The sequence below is a fragment of the Amblyraja radiata genome, chromosome 19 (assembly GCF_010909765.2).
Source record: "Amblyraja radiata isolate CabotCenter1 chromosome 19, sAmbRad1.1.pri, whole genome shotgun sequence".
In the NCBI taxonomy this organism is placed as follows: Eukaryota; Metazoa; Chordata; class Chondrichthyes; order Rajiformes; family Rajidae; genus Amblyraja; species Amblyraja radiata.
The window spans coordinates 11,001,868-11,022,841 of NC_045974.1; the positions used below are offsets into that span (position 1 = coordinate 11,001,868).

Here is a 20,974-nt window from a genome sequence, read left to right on the forward strand (position 1 = left end):
CCCCACACATAAAAAGATTAGACCCCCCAACTACACACTTTAACGTACTAAAAATAATAAAAAAGAAGTGAAAAAAACGGACAGCTGCAGGACAGGCAGCCGTACAGGACAGCGCCTCCTCCATGCGGGCCATGCGGGCCATATGCCAGATCTTGACAGTGTTACGGAGACCCAAGGAGTTTTCTAATGTCTAAAGTAATAAGCTGGAGTTCGAAGAAGATTGTGGTAACGAGTCGGAATAAGTTTGGATTTATTTTACCACTTTCTATCAACAATAAAGCATTTATTCAACAAAAGACTGTGTTTTGAAGCCATATCTGATAAGAAGCTCTGAAGGTCTCTGTGAGTGAGCTTGCATGCGTTTAGAAGACACCCTCTTCAACCATTCTCATCCAAATAGCGGCTAGGGTGCTAATTACCTGAAAGATATGAAAATCTGCCGCTACAGGTATTCCTGACCAGATCTGATTGAATAGCATGCAAAACAAAGCTGTTCACATTACCTCAGTACATGTAACAATAATATACCTAACCCTAAACCTGAAGAAAGATCCACAACATTAGAAAGGTGTAACATGTTTAGGGACAGCACGGTGGTGCAGCAGGTAGAGTTGCTGCCTAATGCCCCTGTCCCACTTAGGAAACCTGAATGGAAACCTCTGGAGACTTTGCGCCCCACCCAAGGTTTCCGTGCGGTTCCCGGAGGTTGCAGGTGGTTGCCGGAGGTAGCAGGTAGGGAGACGGACAAAAACCTCCGGGAACCGCTCGGAAACCTTGGGTGGGGCGCAAAGTCTCCAGAGGTTTCCGTTCAGGTTTCCTAAGTGGGACAGGGGCATTAAGTAACGAGTCTGAAGAAGTTTGGATGTATTTTACCGCTTTCTATCAACAATAAAGAATTTATTCATCAAAAGACTGTGTTCTGAAGCCATATCTGAGAAGAAGCTCTGAAGGTCTCTGTGAGTGAGCTTGCATGCGTTGAGAAGACACCCCCTTCAACCATTCTCATCCAAATAGCGGCTAGGGTGCTAATTACCTGAAAGATATGAAAATCTGCCGCTACAGGAATTCCTGACCTGATCTGATTGAATAGCATGCAAAACAAAGCTGTTCACACCCAGCGCCAGAGACCCCGGGTTCGCTCCCGCCTACGGGTGCTGTCTGTGCAGAACATGTACGTTCTCCCCGTTTCCGCGCGAGTTTTCTCCAGGTGCTCTTGGTTTCCTCCCACATTGGGTTTGTAGGTTAATTGGCCTCTGTAAAATTACTCCCAGTGTGTCGAGCAGAGTCAGTGGGCTGAAGGGCCTGTTTCCACGCTGTATCTCTAAACTAAACTAAACCCTGGCGAGGAAAGGAAGATGTGAAATGTGGCTGCAGGTGTTCAGAAGAATGAGAGTGTAAGACTTGGCAGGATATCTTGATTCAGCTGCCATGCTGGTCATTAAAAATGAATTCCACTGAGCTGTAGCTGCAGCTTAACTTGTCGCTGTAGCTTACCTTCCGATACAGAAAATATCTGGGTCGTAATGTTACCTCAAGGCCAGAAATTATTTTCCATCAGGCAGATCTCAGTAATAGCTGGCAGGTCTGGGAAATCAAATCAAATTCCAGAGGGATTGCTAAAAGCTGAGCAGAATATAGAGTCATCATGGAGACATCGGGGACATAGAAAAGTATTGTACCCCCTTCGAATGTACAGCTCTCCATTCAATAGACAATAGACAATAGGTGCAGGAGTAGGTCATTCAGCCCTTCGAGCCAGCACTGCCATTCAATGTGATCATGGCTGATCATCCCCAATCAGTACCCCGTTCCTGCCTTCTCCCCATATCCCCTGACTCCGCTATCTTTAAGAGCCCTATCAAGTTCTCTCTTGAAAGTATCCAGAGAACCGGCCTCCACCGCCCTCTGAGGCAGAGAATTCCACAGACTCACAACTCTCTGTGAGAAAAAGTGTTTCCTCGTCTCCGTTCTAAATGGCTTACCCCTTATTCTTAAACTGTGGCCCCTGGTTCTGGACTACCCCAACATCTGGAACATGTTTCCTGTCCAAACCTTAACAATCTTATATGTTTCAACATTCACTTTGCAACAGTCCCGAGAAGTCTGAAGAAGGGTCCTGACCTGAAACCCCAGCCATCCTTTTTTCTGCATTGTATCTGCTGCCATCTCCACCCCCTGATCTGACCCTTCCCGCGATGCTGGTGGAAGCAGATCGTGCTTCCTGATTAGTGCCAGGACCTGCCAGGGTTAGAACCTTAGGCAATGATATGGGAAGGAACTGCAGATGCTGGTTTACACCGAACATAGACACAAAATGCTGGAGTAACTCAGCGGGACAGGCAGCATCTCTGGATAGAAGGAATGGGTGACGTTTCGGGTCTGAAGAAGGGTCTCGACCCGAAGCGTCACCCATTCCTTCTCTCCAGTGATGCTGCCAGTCCCGCTGAGTTACTCCGGCATTGTGTGTCAAACTTCAGTGATACGGTTGTCATTTGTGTTCCCCGCCGAATGTCTCTGGAACTCAGCGCAACAGTGTAGGAGCAGCTCCATCGCTGTCCAGGGGCACAGCGGTACAGTTGCTGCCTCGCAGCGCCAGAGACACAGGTTCGATCCTGACTACAGGTGCTGCCAATGTGGAGTTTGTACATTCTCCCTAATACCGCGTGGGCTTTCTCGGTGTGCTCCGGTTTCCTCTCACATCCCAAAGACGTGCAGGTTTGTAGGTTAGTTGGATCCTGTGAAGTGTAAATTGCCCGTAGAGTGTAGGATAGAACTAGTGAAAGGGTGGTTGCTGGTCGACACGAATTCGGTGGGCCGAAAAATCTGTTTCCACGCTGTATCGCTTAACTAAACTTAACAAGGAGATCATGTGTCTCCACTGTCCAGTCAGCTAGTAACACGAGAAGTTGGTAAATTATGGCCATCATCATTGTAACTTTCACGACCCAGGGTTCTGAGAATGTACTAAAGAGCAAAACTGATTTTAATCCTCTCCTATTTTTTTTATTACCATTGAAATGAATATAGTGAGTTTTACAAGCTGCCAACTCACTACCCTTCAGATACCCGCTTGTTCAAGAATGATGTCTATATTCCTGATTGGGCTCACCAAACATTAGCACAGCACATAGAAACCTTGCCGTTTAAAGATCAAAGAATAAAGGATTGCAATCAATCTTTCAGATACGTCCATAGACAATGCACACAGGTCGCTGACTCTAACTGGAACTTTACGTGGCACAGTGACTATGAAGCCAAAACGTGCAGGGACAGGTCTGTGGTCGTTGCTGAACTAGTATTTACACAACACTGCCCTATTACATTATTCATTGAATGAGTATATTGTGTTCATTGCATGAAAGATAAAATAGCTTGATATGTATTGTGGATGTGTAGGTGATTTTGAATAGAGGCAGATAGAGATATAGTGTTTGACAAAATGACAAAGTCAATTTATAAAAATGTGTGTGTGTGTGTGTATATATATTTTTTTTCACGTTACATAGAAAATAGGTGCAGGAGGAGGCCATTCGGCCCTTCGAGCCAGCACCGCCATTCATTGTGATCATGGCTGATCGTCCTCAATCAATAACCCGTGCCTGCCTTCTCCCCATATCCCTTGACTCCACTAGACCCTAGAGCTCTATCTAACTCTCTCTTAAATCCATCCAGTGACTTGGCCTCCACTGCCCTCTGTGGCACGGGATTCCATAAATTCACAAGTCTCTGGGTAAAAAAGATTTTTCTCACCTCGGTCTTAAATGACCTCCACTTTATTCTAAGACTGTGGGCCCATTTCTCTCCCTCCATATGTATATATATATATATATATATATATAACCTGTACTAATCAAGAATCTATCTCTGCCTTATAAATATCCACCAACTTAGCCTCTACAGCCTTCTGTGGCAAAGTCTGACCCTCCTCCTCTGATGTGAGGAAACACGTTCAGAAATCATTGTTGAATGATCCAACACAAATTTGGCATTAGGTATTAGTCTGAAGAAGGGTCTCATCCTGAAAAGTCACCCATTCCTGTTCTCCGGAGATGCTGTCTGACCCGTTGAGTTACTCCAGCTTTTTGTGCCTATCTTCGGTTTAAACTGGCATCAGGAGTTCCTTCCTACACATATTAGGTTAATGTCCCTTGTTCATGACATTCTTGGCAGAGGAAATATAGTTTGTGTTCCTACATTGTCAACTCCCTTAATTACCTTACGCATGAATTAGACGGTTCATTCATCTTTTATATTCAGATAAGTTTAAATAGAATGTGCTAATTATATTGTACCTGTAAGCACAATATTAATCCAGTGAATGTGACCTGCATCCACTCCAATGCCAATACAGTTTACATTGTTCTCCTTAGAAAATTAATTGTATACCCCTGTCCAGCTTTGAATGCAATGGTCAAGATAGGTTTAATTAATTTTGCATTCTACACCTCACCCCCAAGACTAACATTCAATTAGCGTTTAAAATTATGTTTTGGATCTGACTATTAGCTTATAAAGATCCACAAATCTTCATGCTCACCTACAGCTTCTCACTGTTTCAGAAATATAACATATTCCATATTTCTTTACCTAAATATTCCTCTGCTAAGTCAGATTTGGATGACTGGATATTTATTATACTATTTTCTTGACGCCTCAATATTTCATAAAATACCAATGAAGCAGATGCTTGGTACATACCATTTGTCATGGCCGTGGGTTGTATTCAAGAAGGAACTGCAGATGCTGGAGAATCGAAGGTAGACAAAATTGCTGGAGAAACTCAGTGGATGCGGCAGCATCTATGGAACGAAGGAAATAGGCAATGTTTCGGGCCGAAACCCTTCTTCAGACGCGAAACCCTTCTTCAGAACCTTGGGTTGTATGTTGCTGCATGGACTGCTGGCATATTTGGCATACCATCTCTAAACTAAACTTAAACATATCCCCCTCTCATAATTTTGTAAACCTCAACCAGATTCACCCACGCCTTCTTATCTCTGAGAAAAATTAACTCAGCCTACCTAGTCTCACCTCATATCTGAAATGATAAACTAATCTAAACTACAGTAATGTGCTGAAGTAACACAGCGGGACAGGCAGCATCTCTGGACAGAAGGAATGGGTGACGTTTCGCGTCGAGACCCTTCTTCAGACTGAGCGGGATGCTGCCTGTCCTGCTGAGTTACTCCAGCATTTTGTGTCTATCTTCGATGGAAACCAGCATCTGCAGTTCATTCTCGTTGCTTACTAATGTTGACACTAGTAAGTGAGCTATGCTGGTGATAGCGTAAAAGAATATTGGTAGAGCTCTTTGGTTTAGAGAAGCTGGCAGAGAGAACCAATTTAGATTCAATCAGGAACGATTCTTGTGAAATTCATTCCCCTCTCTCTCTCTCTCTCTCTGAGCTTCTATATGGAGACAACTGGAGGAGGAATCATACTGAAGATCTGATTGCATTTGGTGTTGAGATCCTAACCACATTGCCAAAATCACCATCATGATCTATGAATGTGAGAAAATATACTAGCAGTACTAAACGCAGTGGAAAAATGCAGAAAACAGTGGTAGAATACAGAGCACCAAATATGCAGTGGAAATTTACACAAATTCAACTTATTCAGGGCCGTATCTGAACTATCAGCAGGGAGTCGTTTGTTTCTCAGCACATGGCCTTTGGGTGTAGCCTGCTATCATTGCAATAACAAGATGCAGCTTGTAACTCCCTCCTTGTGATTGAGGCAGTGCAGCGTAGGTTCACAAGATTGATCCCTGGGATGACGGGACTGTCATATGAGGAAAGATTGAAAAGACTAGGCTTGTATTCACTGGAGTTTAGAAGGATGAGGGGGATCTTATAGAAACATATAAAATTATAAAAGAACTGGACAAGCTAGATGCAGGAAAAATTGTTCCCAATGGCGAGTCGAGAACCAGGAGCCACAATCTTAGAATAAAGAGGAAGTCATTTAAGACTGAGGTGTGAACAAAACTTTTTCACCCAGAGAGTTGTGAATTTGTGGAATTCCCTGCCTCAGAGGGCAGTGGAGGCCAAGTCACTGGATGGATTTAAGAGAGAGTTAGATGGAGCTCTAGGGGCTGGTGGAATCATGGGATATGGGGAGAAGGCAGGCACGGGTTATTGATTGGGGACGATCAGCCATGATCACAATGAATGGCGGTGCTGGCTCAAAGGGCCGAATGGCCTCCTCCTGCACCTATTTTCTATGTTTCTATGTAACTGCAGCGGATTAGGGCAAAAACATTTCACGTTAGTACGTGATATTCCTGGATAATGATGAGACAACTGAAGGGGGGGGGGCGAATTGTGAACATTTATATGCTTGGATTTTGTATTAAATATCACTTACTCTGGGTAACACTTTGGACTCCTTGGGAGTTAGAGGCTGTGGACCAGAGTGAGTCCCCTGGGGTGAGAATTGAATAAACTTGTTGGGTCAAGACCGATGTATTCGTTTTGGTATATTTACTAAACCAGATCGAGGGTAAAAGAATCCAGTTTGTCAAATGCTCCAGGTTCTATTCTTCATAAGTTCATATGTTGTTCACATGTGATAGGAACAGAATTAGGCCATTCAGCCCATCGTCTTCCCCGCCATTCAATAAATGGCTGATCTATCCCTTCCTCTCAACCCCATTCTCCTGCCTTGTCCCCATAACCCCAGCCACATTGTGAAACACACAGCAGACGGACAATGAAGTGTACAGCTTCTAAAATATTTTGTTTATCCAGTAATACTTTGCAGGGAGTGACTTTATGATAACCACCTATACCTTAGCTATGCAGTTATTCTATTTTGTTGAATGTAATCTCGAATGTGCAATATTTAAAGAGCGGGTTTAGTAACAATGGATGAATAATGTGTGATTGACGAGGTGAAGCTAACACAAAGAACTTGAGAAGTGGCCAGAGTCAATGGGAACTGACTCCCTGATGACGTGATGTGTTTCGCTAGGCTTGCCCGTTAGTTAATCTAGACCAAGTAAACTGGCCAAGGCGCCAACACAGCCCAGAGACAACTGGGCTTACTTAAGTCAGGAGCTACAGAGCAACTTTCTCCGACACAAGGCAGACGAGGTCGAGAGATCTGAGGACATTAACAATGGTCACAGTTGCAGATTCCCTTAAATTATTCCTCATTGTTAACTGCTACACGGGAGAAATACCAGGTATGTTCCTTACTGAGCTCCACAAATGCTTATTTGAACTGCCTAAATATCTTGCCCAAAAGTTTACTTCCCCATTCATTCACCAAATGTTAAATATATTATCAAATTGGAATCATATTCAATAATACTATATCTCTCTTCAGACAATTACTATGCTTTGCTTTCAAAATGTTGTAGAAACTGTCTTTGCTTTACAGACACTTGTACAAAGTTAGAAGATTATTGATAAGTTAAAAAGGCACGAATATAAATATAATTTAAAGATGTAAAGACTGCTTCATGCATTAATTATTACTAATTGGAGTGCACTCACACTTAAATAGTTATATCATGCTATTAATGTCACTAAATGTAATGACAGGGTAGTATGTAAAATCATTATGTGCTGACTGCACTTTCGAACAACTGAACAAGGCTGTACCTCATTTTTCGCTTGGGCAGCTTACGAGCCACCGGTACCAATATTGATTTCTCTAACTTCAAGTAACCCGTGCAACCCTCTCTCTCCGTCCCTCCCCACCCAAGTTGTTGTACTAGCTTCAAAATCGTCTTGTTCAGTCTCATTGTATGTAACTCATCTAGGCCACAGCTACCAATGGCCTGTCTCCTTTATCATCGTTACTTATTTGCATTTCCTATCCTGCTGAGTTATTCCAGCATTTTGTGTCTACCTTCTTTCATTCACATGTTCTATATCTCTCTGTATCACCATCTGTATCTCTTGTTTCCCTTTCCCCTGACTCTCAGTCTGAAGAAGGGTCTCGACTCGAAACGTCACCTATTCCTTTCCTAGTGGGTGCCCCGGCTTCCTCCCACATCCCAAGGTTTATGGGTTAATTGGCCTCTGTAAATTGCCTCTAGTGTGTAGAGAGGAACTGCAGATGCTGGTTTAAACCGAAGATAGACACAAAAAGCTGAAGTAACTCAACGGGTCAGGTAGCATCTCTGGAGAAAAAGGATAGGTGGCTTTTCAGATTGGAACCCTTCTTCAGACTAAATTACAAATAATTTAGATTAATTTTAGTGGTACTTGGCCCACCTTTCAAAATAACAACGTATTTTTCTCATTTTCTGTGAGGTGTCCGTGGATTTATCAAAATACTACATCTACCTGCGACTGTAAAAATCAAAGAAGATACTCCTGCAGGAACTACTATCTTTAACTTTTCTGTGAATTCAACAATCGATGGGGTAGGACTGACTGCTAAAATAGCCAATAGCAATCCAGTCGACAACTTCTTTGCTGTTTCCGTGGTGGTTGGTCTGCGCTTGGCGGTAAGAACGTTTTTTAAAAAAAGCACCTTTACAAAAGTAAATAGCACATATTAAGTTTAGGGACACAGTACAGAAACGGGCCGTTTGGCCCACCGAGTCCGTGCTAACCAGCGATTCCCACACACTTATGCCATCCTACACACACACACAAGGGACAATTTACAATTTTACCGAAGCCAATTAATGTACAAACCTTGTACGTCTTGGAGTGTGGGAGGAAACCGGAGCACCCGGGGAAACCCCATGCAGGTGATGGGGAGAAGGTACAAACTCCGTACAGACAGCACCCATAGTCAGGATCAAATCCGGGTCTCTGGCGCTGTAAGGCAGCAATTCTACCGCTGTGCCACCGTGTCACCCATGTGTATTGATAGTGAGGTGTAAAACAAGTTTAAAAAAATAATCTTCCTGAAACTGTAGTGCTTCCCCGAATAAAATGGCTGGCTAGTTCTTGAGCCATTGTTTGTTACTATGGAGCAAGGGAAGTGAGTACAATTTGTCCAGTGCTCAGGCATTGAGAAGGAGCAACTATCAGACTGTGGGCAAAACGCCAGCAAATGGTGTTTAATCGTGACAAGTGCTCGGTTATATATGAGGGTGATTTTACACTGTTTACCTGCACTTGACATTAAGTAGAACTGAGAGCAAAACGATTTGGAAGGAACTCAATCCCTCTCCCTGACAACTATCAGGCCGTGATCTTCACCAGTCACAACACTGGTTACGGTGTTCATTCCAAAGGTGACGTTCAGCCCACATAGTCATGCTATACTAAGAAACCCTACTCCACCTCCTTAATATTGACTTCCTCTCCTCAGCACGTCTGCTGTTGACATCCTATCAATGGTACAATGGTACTTTATTTGTCAGATGTACTGAGGTGCAATAAAATTCATTTTTGTATGCAGTTCACTACAAGAATCACTCTACAGCTATCTTACCTTGAGACTCGGCGATCGTTTTGCACTGCAGGCCAGCACCCTCATTTTACCCTCTATGAACGTGAGGTTATTCAAAACACTGCTACCCATGTCCCAGCTTGCATCCAGTCAGATTCACCAGTTACTGGTTGCGGACTATTAGTTTACTTTCGACTTTTGAAATACAGTACGGAAACAGGCCCTTCGGCCCACCGAGTCCGCGCTAACCAGCAATCCCCGTACACAAACACTATCCCTCACACTCATCAGGTCATAAGTGATAGGAGCAGAATTAGGCCATTCAGCCCATTCAATCATGGCTGATCTATCTCTCCCTCCTAACCCCATTCTCCTGTCTTCCCCCTATAACCCCTGACACTCGTGCTAATCAAGAATCTATCTATCTCTGTCTTAAAAATATCTAATAAGTTGGTCTCCACAGCCTTCTAGGAATAGGTGACATTTCGGGTCGAAATCCTTCTTCAGACTGAGTCAGGGAGAGGGAAACTAGAGGTATGAAAAGTTTGAAAACTTTTCTCATGAAAAGTATGATTTGTTGGTGTCAAGTTGGGAAAAGGGGAAGTACAACGGGATCTGGGGGTCCTTGTACATCAGTCTATGAAAGTAAGCATGCAGGTACAGCAGGCAGTGAAGAAAGCGAATGGCATGTTGGCCTTTATAACAAGAGGAATCGAATATAGGAGCAAAGAGGTCCTTCTGCAGTTGTACAGGGCCCGAGTGAGACCACTCCTGGAGTATTGCGTGCAGTTTTGGTCCCCTAATTTGAGGAAGGACATTCATGCTATTGAGGGAGTGCAGCGTAGGTTTACAAGGTTAATTCCCGAGATGGCAGGACTGTCATATGCTGAGAGAATGGAGCAGCTGGGCTTGTACACTCTGGAGTTTAGAAGGATGAGAGGAGTTCTCATTGAAACATATCAGATTGTTAAGGGCTTGGACACACTAGAGGCAGGAAACATGTTCCCGATGTTGGGGTAGTCTAGAACCAGGGGCCACAGTTTAAGAATAAGGAGTAAGCCATTTAGAACGGAGACGAGGAAACACTTTTTCTCAGAGAGTGGTGAGTCTGTGGAATTCTCTGCCTCAGAGGGCGGTGGAGGCAGGTTCTCTGAATGCTTTCAAGAGAGAGCTGTATAGGGCTCTTAAAAATAACGGAGTCAGGGGATATGGGGAGAAGGCAGGAACGTGGTACTGACTGTGGATGATCAGCCATGATCACATTGAATGGCGGTGCGGGCTCGAAGGGCCAAATGGCCTACTCCTGCACCTATTGTCTATTGTATATTGTTCTGAACCCTTTCATACCTCTCGTTTCTATCTCCCCTGACTCTCAGTCTGAAGAAGGGGTTCGACCTGAAACATCACCTATTCCTTTTTCTCCAGAGATGTCGCCTGACCCATTGAGTTATTCCAACTTTTTGTGTCTCTCTTCCCTGTAAACTATAATTGTGACCGAGGTTCTGGCCGTTTACCTTCCGAGCTTTCTCTGTCACTCAGTGCCACATTGTGTTTCCCAAAGGCCTGCTGACTCCTTTGGAATGTTTTGCCATATTAAAAGCTCAATGCAAATGCAAATCGACATTATTATGAATAATTCAGTAAGATTTCAGCGCCATAACTGAGAAGTCACTGACAAATACGTTTTTTATTTGGTTGTATTAAGAAAAATCATTATAAAGGTTTGATATTTAAAACATGGGTCTGAATTTTCCAGATAAATTCAGAAGTTGTGCAGTTTACCGCCAGTATTTCAATGTCCGTAAGAGATAGGAGCAGAATTCATCGAGCCCATTGAGTCTGCTCCGCCATGGCTGATCTATTTCTCCCTCTCAACCCCATGCTCCTGCCTTCTTCCCATAACCTTTGACACCCTTACTAAACTAGAACCTGTCAATCTCCGCCTTAAAATGATCTATTGACTTGACCTCCACTGCTGTCTGTAGCAATGAAATTCCACAGATTCACCAGCCTCTGACTAAAGAAATTCCTCCTCATCTCCATTCTAAATGTATGTCCTTTTATTCTGAGGCTGTGTTCTCTGGTCCTAGACTCTCCCACTACTGGAAATATCCTCTCCACACCCACTCAATCCAGGCCTTTCATTATTTCAATTATTCAACACCAGAAAAACCAAGGAACTGATTGTGGACTTCGGAAGGGGTAGGATGGGGACCTACAGTCCCGTTTATATCAACGGGTCGATGGTGGAAAGGGATAAGAACTTCAAATTCCTGGGCGTGCATATTTCCGAAGATCTCTCCTGGTCCCAGAACACTGATGCAATCATAAAGAAAGCACATCAGTGCCTCTACTTCCTGAGAAGATTAAGGAGAGTCGGTATGTCAAGGAGGACTCTCTCGAACCTCTAAAGGTGCACAGTAGAGAGCATGCTGACCGGTTGCATCGTGGCTTGGTACGGCAACCTGACCATCCAGGAGCGGAAAAGGCTGCAAAAAGTTGTAAACACTGCCCAGTCCATCATTGGCTCTGACCTCCCTACCATCGTGGGGATCTATTGCAGTCACTGCCTCAAAATCGCTGCCAGCATCATCAAGGACCCACACCATCCTGACCACTCACTCATCTCTCCGCTGCCATCAGGTAGAGGGTACAGGAGCCTGAAATCTGCAACATCCAGGTTCAGGAATAGCCACTTCCCCACAGCCATCAGGCTATTAAACTCAACTTCAAACAAACTCTGAACTATAACAGCCTATTGCACTTTATCTGTTTATTTATGTGTGTGTATATATATACCTGTATATATATATTCTATGGTATATGGACACACTGATCTGATCTGTATTTATGCCTACAATATTCTGTTGTGCTGCAGCAAGCAAGAATTTCATTGTCCTATCGGGGACACATGACAATAAACTCTCTTGACTCTTGACTTGACTCTTTGTTAGGTTTAAATGCGATCCCCCTCATCCTTCTATAAACTCCAGCGAGTCGAGACCCAGAACCTCCAAACACCCCTCAAATGTTAACCCAATTCTCCAAAGGACCATTCTCCTTTCCTCACACCTAACAGGAAATCCCACTGGGAAATTATCTCACCGAATAATTTGTTCATAAGTTATAGGAGCAGAATTAGGCCATTCGGCCCATTATTTCAACAGTGTAGTGTAGGGGAAAGAAAAGTTTGAAGTAATTTTCCTTTCCATAAATTAATTGATAAATATTTAGTAGCTTTAGGGATTCTAATGTTTAAATATTTTTGAAATGTTTCAAAATAATAAGCTTAATTCTAATTATTTATTATAATATTTGTATAATATTACTCTAAAAAAATAAATTAAATATGCCCAAATCTGCTGTCAAAATCATTAAACAGCTTGAATATTTGTGAATGCTGTTATAACGAATATTATCTTATATTAAATTAGTAAAATGGATGATTTTATAATAAACCAATACTTTTTATAATTTAATGTTAGACCTTGCAGGCATTCACAAACATTCAGGCTGCTAAACAGAGGCACTAGATAATGGAATCTTGAGCAAGACACAAAGGGCTGGAGTAACTCTGCGGGGCAGGCAGCATCTGTGGAGGCAATGGACAGGTGACTTTCCAGGTCGACACCCTTTTTCTTCAAAGGGACCCTGAACCTCAAAAAGCATGCCATCGCTTGTACATCCTCAGGAGAGGGAAGACATTTGGTTGGTCTTCAACGGCTTTTGCAAACTTCTACATGTGCACCAATGAAAGCAGACCGTCGGGTTGTATCACTGCTTGGTTTGGGAAAAGCCGCATGACATTTGGGAAAAGCCCAAGACCGCGAGAAATTGTAGAAAATTGAGGATGTAATCCAGTCCATCACACCGACCAGAACCCCATATTAACTCCATCTACGCTTCACGCTGCCTCAGGAAAGCAGCCAACATAATCAAGACCTTACCCACCCCAGTCAATTCTTCTTCTCCCTGCCCCCTGTTCCCATCGGGCAGAAGATACAGGAGCTTGAAAGAATGCACCACCAGGCTCGAGAACAGCTGCATCCCCTCTGTTGTCTGATTTCTGAATGGTCCTTCCATAATCCAGGATATAGTGCCGATTCTCCAACCTACCCCATAGGAATTTTCTCTGGAACTTGCACTACAATGCTGAGAAACTATATTTTGCACTCTGTATCTCTCTCTTTGCTCTACCTTTTGTACTTCTGTTTAGCTTGATTATGTTCATGTCTAGCATTATCTGATTTGATTGGAAAGCATGCAAACAAAAGCTTTACACTGTACCTCAGTACACGTGACAATGAGAAACCTAATCATACATGAAAACGGTGAAGTCAGACTGAAGAAGGGTCTTGACCCAAAATGTCATCTATTCATGTTCTCCAGAGATGCTGCCTGACTTGTTGAGTTACTCCAGCACTGTGTATTAACCAGCATCTGCAGGTCTTTGTTTCTGCATACCTGTATTTCTCAGGGTTGTGAATTTGTGGAATTCATTGCCACAGATGGCTGTGGAGGCCAAGTTAATGGATATTTTTACAGTGGAGATTGAGTGATTCTTGATTAGTTAGGTTGTCAGGGGTTATGGGGAGAAGGCTTGAGAATGGGTTTGAGAGGGAAAGATAGATCATCCATGATTGAATGGTGAAGTAGACTTGATGTCCTAATTCTGCTCCTAGAACCTATGAACATGGAAAATGGCCTTGAAATAATAGATGAACGACATTCACAGGGTAAACTCTGTAAAAGTTCATTTAATGCCACTCACTCTGAATGAGTTACACGTGATGGGAAAAAATACCTTGCCTCTTTTTTCAGGTGACAGTCGTACAAGACCCAGGATTGGACTATGAAACTCAATCTAATTACGTCTTATTGATCTACGTTGAAGATGACAAGGGCAACACAGACTTTCAAACACTTACAGTTTTACTGGATGATGTCAATGAGCCCCCAAGATTCCTTGATAATCTGGCAAACGGAGGTAGGTTGAACAAAGTGCGTAAAGAGCGTATCGCGAGTTCACAGGTGGCATCAAAGTTTCACCCGCTTTAACAAGCACGTTTTTAGAATGCAGCATGAAAGATCTAAGGGAATATTTTGAGTTGCAAAAATTGAACAGGATGCATTTATATAGCACCTTAAACTAACCCCAGGACATCCCAAAGTGTTTCAGAGCTGAAGAGGTTATGCCAGTGCTGTAATGTTGGAAAATGTGGTGGCCAATTTGCATGTGACCAACTCCGCATACCAGCGATCAGCGCTGTGATAAATATTGACCAGGGCCCCCAGAGGAACTTTCACTACCATTTTGGATAGCTGACTAGTTAGTAAGTAAGTAAGTAAGTAAGTAAGTAAGTAAGTAAGTAAGTAAGTAAGTAAGTAAGTAAGTAAGTAAGTAAGTAAGTAAGTAAGTTTATTGGCCAAGTATTCACATACAAGGAATTTGCCTTGGTGCTCCGCCCACAAGTAACAACATGACAAACAGTGACAGTTACGAATGACTCAGAAAACACTAAACATTAATAATAATAAAACATTAATGATAAAAACACCATTGATCAAGCATGTGAACCAACAAAATACCAGATCAAAGGGAGACTACAGATTTTTGGCTGTTGAATAGAGCAACTACTCGTGGATAAAAACTGTTTTCATGTCTGGCTGTGGCAGCTTTGACAGTCCGGAGTCGCCTTCCAGAGGGAAGTGATTCAAAGAGTTTGTGGCCAGGGTGAAAAGAGTCAGAGATCTGCACTTCCTTCCTACAGAAAGACCCCAATTGAACCTTGCCTTACCCCTTTATGCTGGCCGTCTCCCCTCTACCCTGCGAGTCCTGAATCAGGGTCCTGACCCGTAACATCCACTATCCCCCTAGATACCGCATGACCCGCTGAATTCCTCCAGCTGCCGTGTGCAATCAGTCGGTGGAAAGCATCCTGCAAGGATTCTGGCTTCACATTGAAGAATTTACTTGTATGCGTGTTTTGTTGGAGTTACAACTTAAATTCAATGGAACAGGACTTGCAGAGGCCAATGTTTGTTTGTACCACACTTTATTTCCAAGGTATCTCACTCTCCTCCCCAGTTCTAATCTGGTTTTCCATCTAAATTGGTTCCTATGCTGGTCTTTCAATTGTGCAGGCAATCAGTGGATATTTTTAAGGCAGAGATGGACAAGTTCTTGATTAGAACAGGTGGCAAGGGTTATGGGGAGAACGCAGGAAAATGGGATTAGGAGGCTGTGATCAGCCATGATTGAATGGCGGAGTAGACTCGAAGGGCCGAATGGCCTAATTCTACTCCTATAACTTGTGAATTTGTGAACATGTTTGACAGATGTGAAGATTTGTTTAGTTTAGTTAATTATTGTCACATGTACGAAGGTACAGTGAAAACCTTTTGCGTGCTATCCAGTCAAAGAAAAGACTATACATACACAATTAAGCCGTCCGTCGTGTATGGATAAATAATAACGGGTATAATATTTCAAAGGTTCAAAGGTATTTTATTGTCACGTGTACCATTTAAGGTACAGTGAAACTCGATTTACCATACAGTCATACCAGAAAAAAGCAACAAGACACACAACTACATAAAAGTTAACATAAACATCCACCACAGCGGATTCCCCACATTCCTCACTGTGATGGAAGGCAATAAAGTCTAATCTTCTTCAGTCTTTAGTGCAAGACATAACAATGAAGTCTGATTAAAAATAGGTCAAAGGTTTCCAATGGGGGAGATGAGAGATCAGGACCACACTCTGGTAGATGAGAATCTGTTTCTGTTGCCTGATAACAGCTGGGATGAAACTGCCCCTGAATCTGGAGGTGAGCGTTTTCAAACTTCTGTCCCTCCTGCCTGATGGGAGAGGGGAGAAGAGGGAGAGCAACGATACAACCGACAATGACATCTAAGTAACAGCTATTGACTGCCCTCTTGCAACATTACATCCACCCTGCCAACATGCATGACTTGCACAAAATATTTCTGATAACAGAGATATCTGAGAACAGATTTTAATAGGTTCATGAAGGAAAATATTCATCCCATCTGGAGCACACCTCTATTCAACCTGCGTTCCAGAGGCGATTACCAGGAACGGCAATACGCAAGTCACTGTGTTCCTGACTTTGATGCTTGCTAAAAATAGCGTTGAAATCAGGAATGCAACGGAGCTCAAATGCCAACAGATGTGACCTTCTGCGGGACTCAGTTCTGATTCCAGGGGGTAACTTAAATGTTCTGAGAAAAAGTCTTTGAATCGATCTGAACTGAAAATGGCAGATAAATGTTTTTTTTAAAATATCAAGTGTTTTTGAAATGTTTTAGTTAATATAGTCATGGTCACTTTAATTTAATTAATATTAATGTTTATAATTAATCTATATTAATTTAAGAAGTTTCAAATAATAGTCATTTAAAAAAAAAAGCTTAAATGGCTTATAGGTCAGTACTTGCTCAGTGGTATGAATATTGATTTCTCTAACCAAGTAACCCCGGCATTCCCTCTCTCTCTATCCCTCCCCCACCCAAGTTGCACCAGCTTCTCCTTTTCACCCAACAAACATCTAACAATGGCCTGCTTCCTTTATCATCGTTACTTTTTTTGCATATCTTTCATTCATTGTTCTTTATCTCTCCACATCATCTTCTATGTTTCCCTTTCTCGTGAATTCAGTCTGAAGAAGGGTCTCGACCCAAAACGTCACCCATTCCTTTTCTCCAGAGATGCTGCCTGTCCCGCTGAGTTATGGGCCTGTCCCACTTTCACGACCTAATTCACGACCTGTCGAGTTTGCCCTTGACTCATACTCGCAGCATGGTCGTCATGAGATGGTAGGAGGTCGTAGGTAGGTCGCAGCAGGCCTTGATGCTAGTCGTAGGTACTCGTGGCATCAAGTAGGTCGGGGCGTTTTTCTAGCCTGATGAAAAATGTCCACGAGTAAAAAAGGTTGTGAATTAGGCCTTCTCCCCATAACCCTTTACTCCAGCTTTTTGTGTCTAGCCACAGTAGTGAAGCTTGGAGCTGAATTTACCCCTGTGGCCCAGCAAAAAGTTACATCAGCGGTTGAGGCCCCTTAGGGAGTGCTGGGGAAAGCAAGACGCAGGTGAATCAAGCGCTACCTGGCCTGAAGGCAAATCAGCACGTTCATTTAACCTGTGTTACCTTGCAGTCGTATACGTTGACTTCCTGGAGAATTTAGCCGTCGGTGCCTTGATCTATGAAGTTAAAGCGACTGATCCCGACAAAGGTGACGACGTTCTCTCAGTAAGTCCTTTCCGAAATAGGCAGATGCAAATTCCAAATGCAGAAACTTGCTTTCTCTCCCCCTGTCTTTTTATTTTACACAGACTTTGAAGGTGACACGTTGGAATGTAGATTAATTACCAGCACAGAAAGGATCATTTAGGGCAGCAAGGTGGTGCAGCTGTAGCGCTGCTCTCTTACAGTTTCAGAGACCCAGGTTCAATTCTGACTCCAGGTGCTGTCTGCGCGGAATTTGCACATTTACACTGACCACGTAGGTTTCCTCTAGTGCTCTGGTTTCCTCCCACACAGACGTACAGCTTCAGTAAAAATTGTAAATTGTTCAGAGTGTGTAGGATAGTGCTAATGTAATGGGAAGATCGCTGTTCAGCGTGGACTAAGTGGACCGAATGGCCTGTTTCCCCATAGAATCTCTAAAGTCTAAAGCCAGTAAATCTGCCACCATTTTCAGCTCAGAACATTGTAACCCATTGTAACCCTTCCCACTCTCCACACTGCCACATTACTGGGTGGTGAATCTGTGGGATTCTTTGCCACAGAAGGCTGTGGATATATTTAAGGCAGAGATCGATAGATTCTTCATTAGTGCGGGTGTCTGAGTTTATGGGGAGAAGGCAGGAGAATGGGATTAGATGGGAGAGATAGATCAGCCATGATTGAATGGCGGAGTAGACATGATGGGCCGAATGGCCTAATTCTGTTCCTATCACTTATGATCTTATGATTATCAGTGAATTACACTATTTATATGCATGCATAACTTCTACGTGCAGAAACTGGATGGAATAGTTTCCAATCCTTTGCAAACTGAATCCCCATTTCAATGTGCCAAGGCCAGCCACAAAGTGACTCATAGTAACTCATCGGAGTCTAATACAATACAATACAATACAATTTATTGTCATTTGAGCCTCAGTGAGGCTCTAACGAAATTCTGTTTCCACAGCCATACAAACAAAGACAATTCCTAGACATACACACAATTTAGTTCACACAAACATCCATCACAGTGAACCCACTGTGATGGAAGGCAAAGTCTTTTCTCTCCCCTGTTCTCCATGTCTCTCCCGATGTCGAAGCCCCAGGCGGGCGATGATAAGTCCCACGGCCATTTTAGGCCGTGCCGGGCGATTTACGGCCCTGCTCCCGGTCTAAAAGTCTCGAAGTTGGAGCCCCCGGCGGGCGCTGGAATGTCCCACGGCCATGAAGCCGTGCCGGGCGATGTATGACCCCGCTCCAGGTCGTTCCAACCCCGCGACACGGGCTGGAGAAGTCGCGTTGCGGGAGCTCCGGGAAGCGGTCTCTCTCTCCCCCCGGACCCGCGAGCTCCCGATGTCCCAGTCCACCGGACCTGCGGCTGCGTTGCTGGAGCCTCCGAGCCCCAGGAGTCGAGTCACAGCAGCGAGTCACCACCGCTCCCCACGCACCGACGCCGGCCAGCCCCACGATGGTGAGTAATCCGCAGCTCCGCAGTCTCCGCAGTCTCCCGAGCCCCCGGGTCGTTCAGGTTGGAGGCCGCTCCACGGTGCTAGGCCCCAACGACAACGGAGACCCGACAGGGAAAAGGTCGGGTCTCCCAGACAGGGAAGAGATTTTAAACGGTTTCCCCCTGCTCCCCCCCCCCCCCCCCCCCCCCCGCCCCCCACATATACACATTTAAAACCAGTGTTAAAAAACACCAAACACTACATTTAACTAGACAAAAAATTAAAAAAAGACAGACAGGCTGTAGGGGCCGCTGCAACGGGTGAGTCGCGCCGCCAAAGCAGCATGGATCCAGGGCGTGCCCTGTACTGGGTCAAACGGACACACATATTAATTGCACAATGTAGTCCCAGCTTCTGTTTTCCAGAGCTATGGACTTTAGTGGCCTCTCCTCACCCTCCAATTTTATATTTTTGCAAAACTTATGAAATGGCTTGTGTTCAATCCATGAAATAACTGAATGTAAAAAACAAAATGCTGGATTAACTCAACGGGCCAGGCAGCATGACCCACTGGGTTACTCCAGCACTTAGAAACATAGAAACATAGAAAATAGGTGCAGGAGTAGGCCATTCGGCCCTTCGAGCCTGCACCGCCATTCAATATGATCATGGCTGATCATCCAACTCAGTATCCTGTACCTGCCTTCTCTCCATACCCCCTGATCCCTCTAGCCACAAGGGCCACATCTAACTCCCTCTTAAATATAGCCAATGAACTGGCCTCAACTACCTTTGAGGCCACAACTACCTGTGGCAAAGAATTCCACAGATTCACCACTCTCTGTGGAAAAAATGATTTTCTCCTCTCGGTCCTAAAAAACTTCCCGCTTATCCTTAAACTGTGACCCCTAGTTCTGGACTTCCCCAACATCGGGAATAATCTTCCTGCATCTAGCCTGTCCAACCCCTTAAAAATGTTGGAAGTTTCTATAAGATCCCCCCTCAATCTTCCAAATTCTAGCGAGTACACTTTGTGCTTCACCCCTCCCTGTTAACCAGCGTCTGCAGTTCCTTGTGCCTCCATATAAATATATGTTTTGGTTTCGTTTCAGTATTCAGTCAACTCCTCGCTGGTTATCATTAATCCTAGTGGGAAAAATGGGGCAATTCTCGCGGCAAAATCATTTGATTATGAGAAAGATTTGCACAGGTAAACGTTCCTTCTCTTTCCCGTTTTGTGTTTTGCGTTAATTCAGTTGTATTGGACAGGCTAGATGCAGGAAAAATGTTCCCGATGTTGGGGGAGTTCAGAGCCAGGGGTCACAGTTTAAGAATAAGGGGTAGGCCATTTAGGACTAAGATGAGGAAAAAACATTTTCACCCAGAGAGTTGTGAATCTGTGGAATTCTCTGCCACAGAAGGCAGTGGAGGCCAATTCGCTGGATGTATCCAAGAGAGAGTTAGATTTAGCTCTTAGGGCTAACGGAATCAAGGGATATGGGGAGAAAGCAGGAACGGGGTATTGATTTTGGATGAACAGCCATGATCATATTGAATGGTGGTGCTGGCTCGTAGGGTCGAATGGCCTACTCCTGCACCTATTTTCTATGTTTCTACACAGAAATAATCCCAGAATAAATGCCAGATGAACTTCCCAGTCACGTGTAGGGTGGACACCTTGTCTGCCTCTATCCGCTTCTTCCTGCAGAGCTGCCTGGCTGAAACTAGCAGGGCTCTGTAAGACTTTGCTTATCACATCATAGCATTCATATTTCATTATTTCATTGAGGACGACACAGTGGCACAGTGGCCTTACAGCGCCAGAGACCACTGTTCGATCCTGACTATGGGTGCTGTCTGTACGAAGTTTGTACCTTCTCCCTGTGACCGCGTGGGTTGTCTCCGGGTG

At 43.9% G+C, this 20,974-nt stretch overlaps 1 protein-coding gene across 1 annotated transcript in view; it reads left to right on the plus strand.

The window, feature by feature from the left end:
- Positions 1-7,122: 7,122 nt before the first annotated feature.
- Positions 7,123-20,974, plus strand: part of cdhr3 (cadherin related family member 3) — a 45,675-nt gene continuing 31,823 nt past the window's right edge. The window contains exons 1-5 of the mRNA XM_033038373.1: positions 7,123-7,189; positions 8,268-8,464; positions 14,185-14,350; positions 17,544-17,638; positions 20,178-20,275. Coding sequence (XP_032894264.1) covers positions 7,123-7,189; positions 8,268-8,464; positions 14,185-14,350; positions 17,544-17,638; positions 20,178-20,275 — 623 coding nt within the window. The remainder of the gene's footprint in view (positions 7,190-8,267; positions 8,465-14,184; positions 14,351-17,543; positions 17,639-20,177; positions 20,276-20,974) is intronic.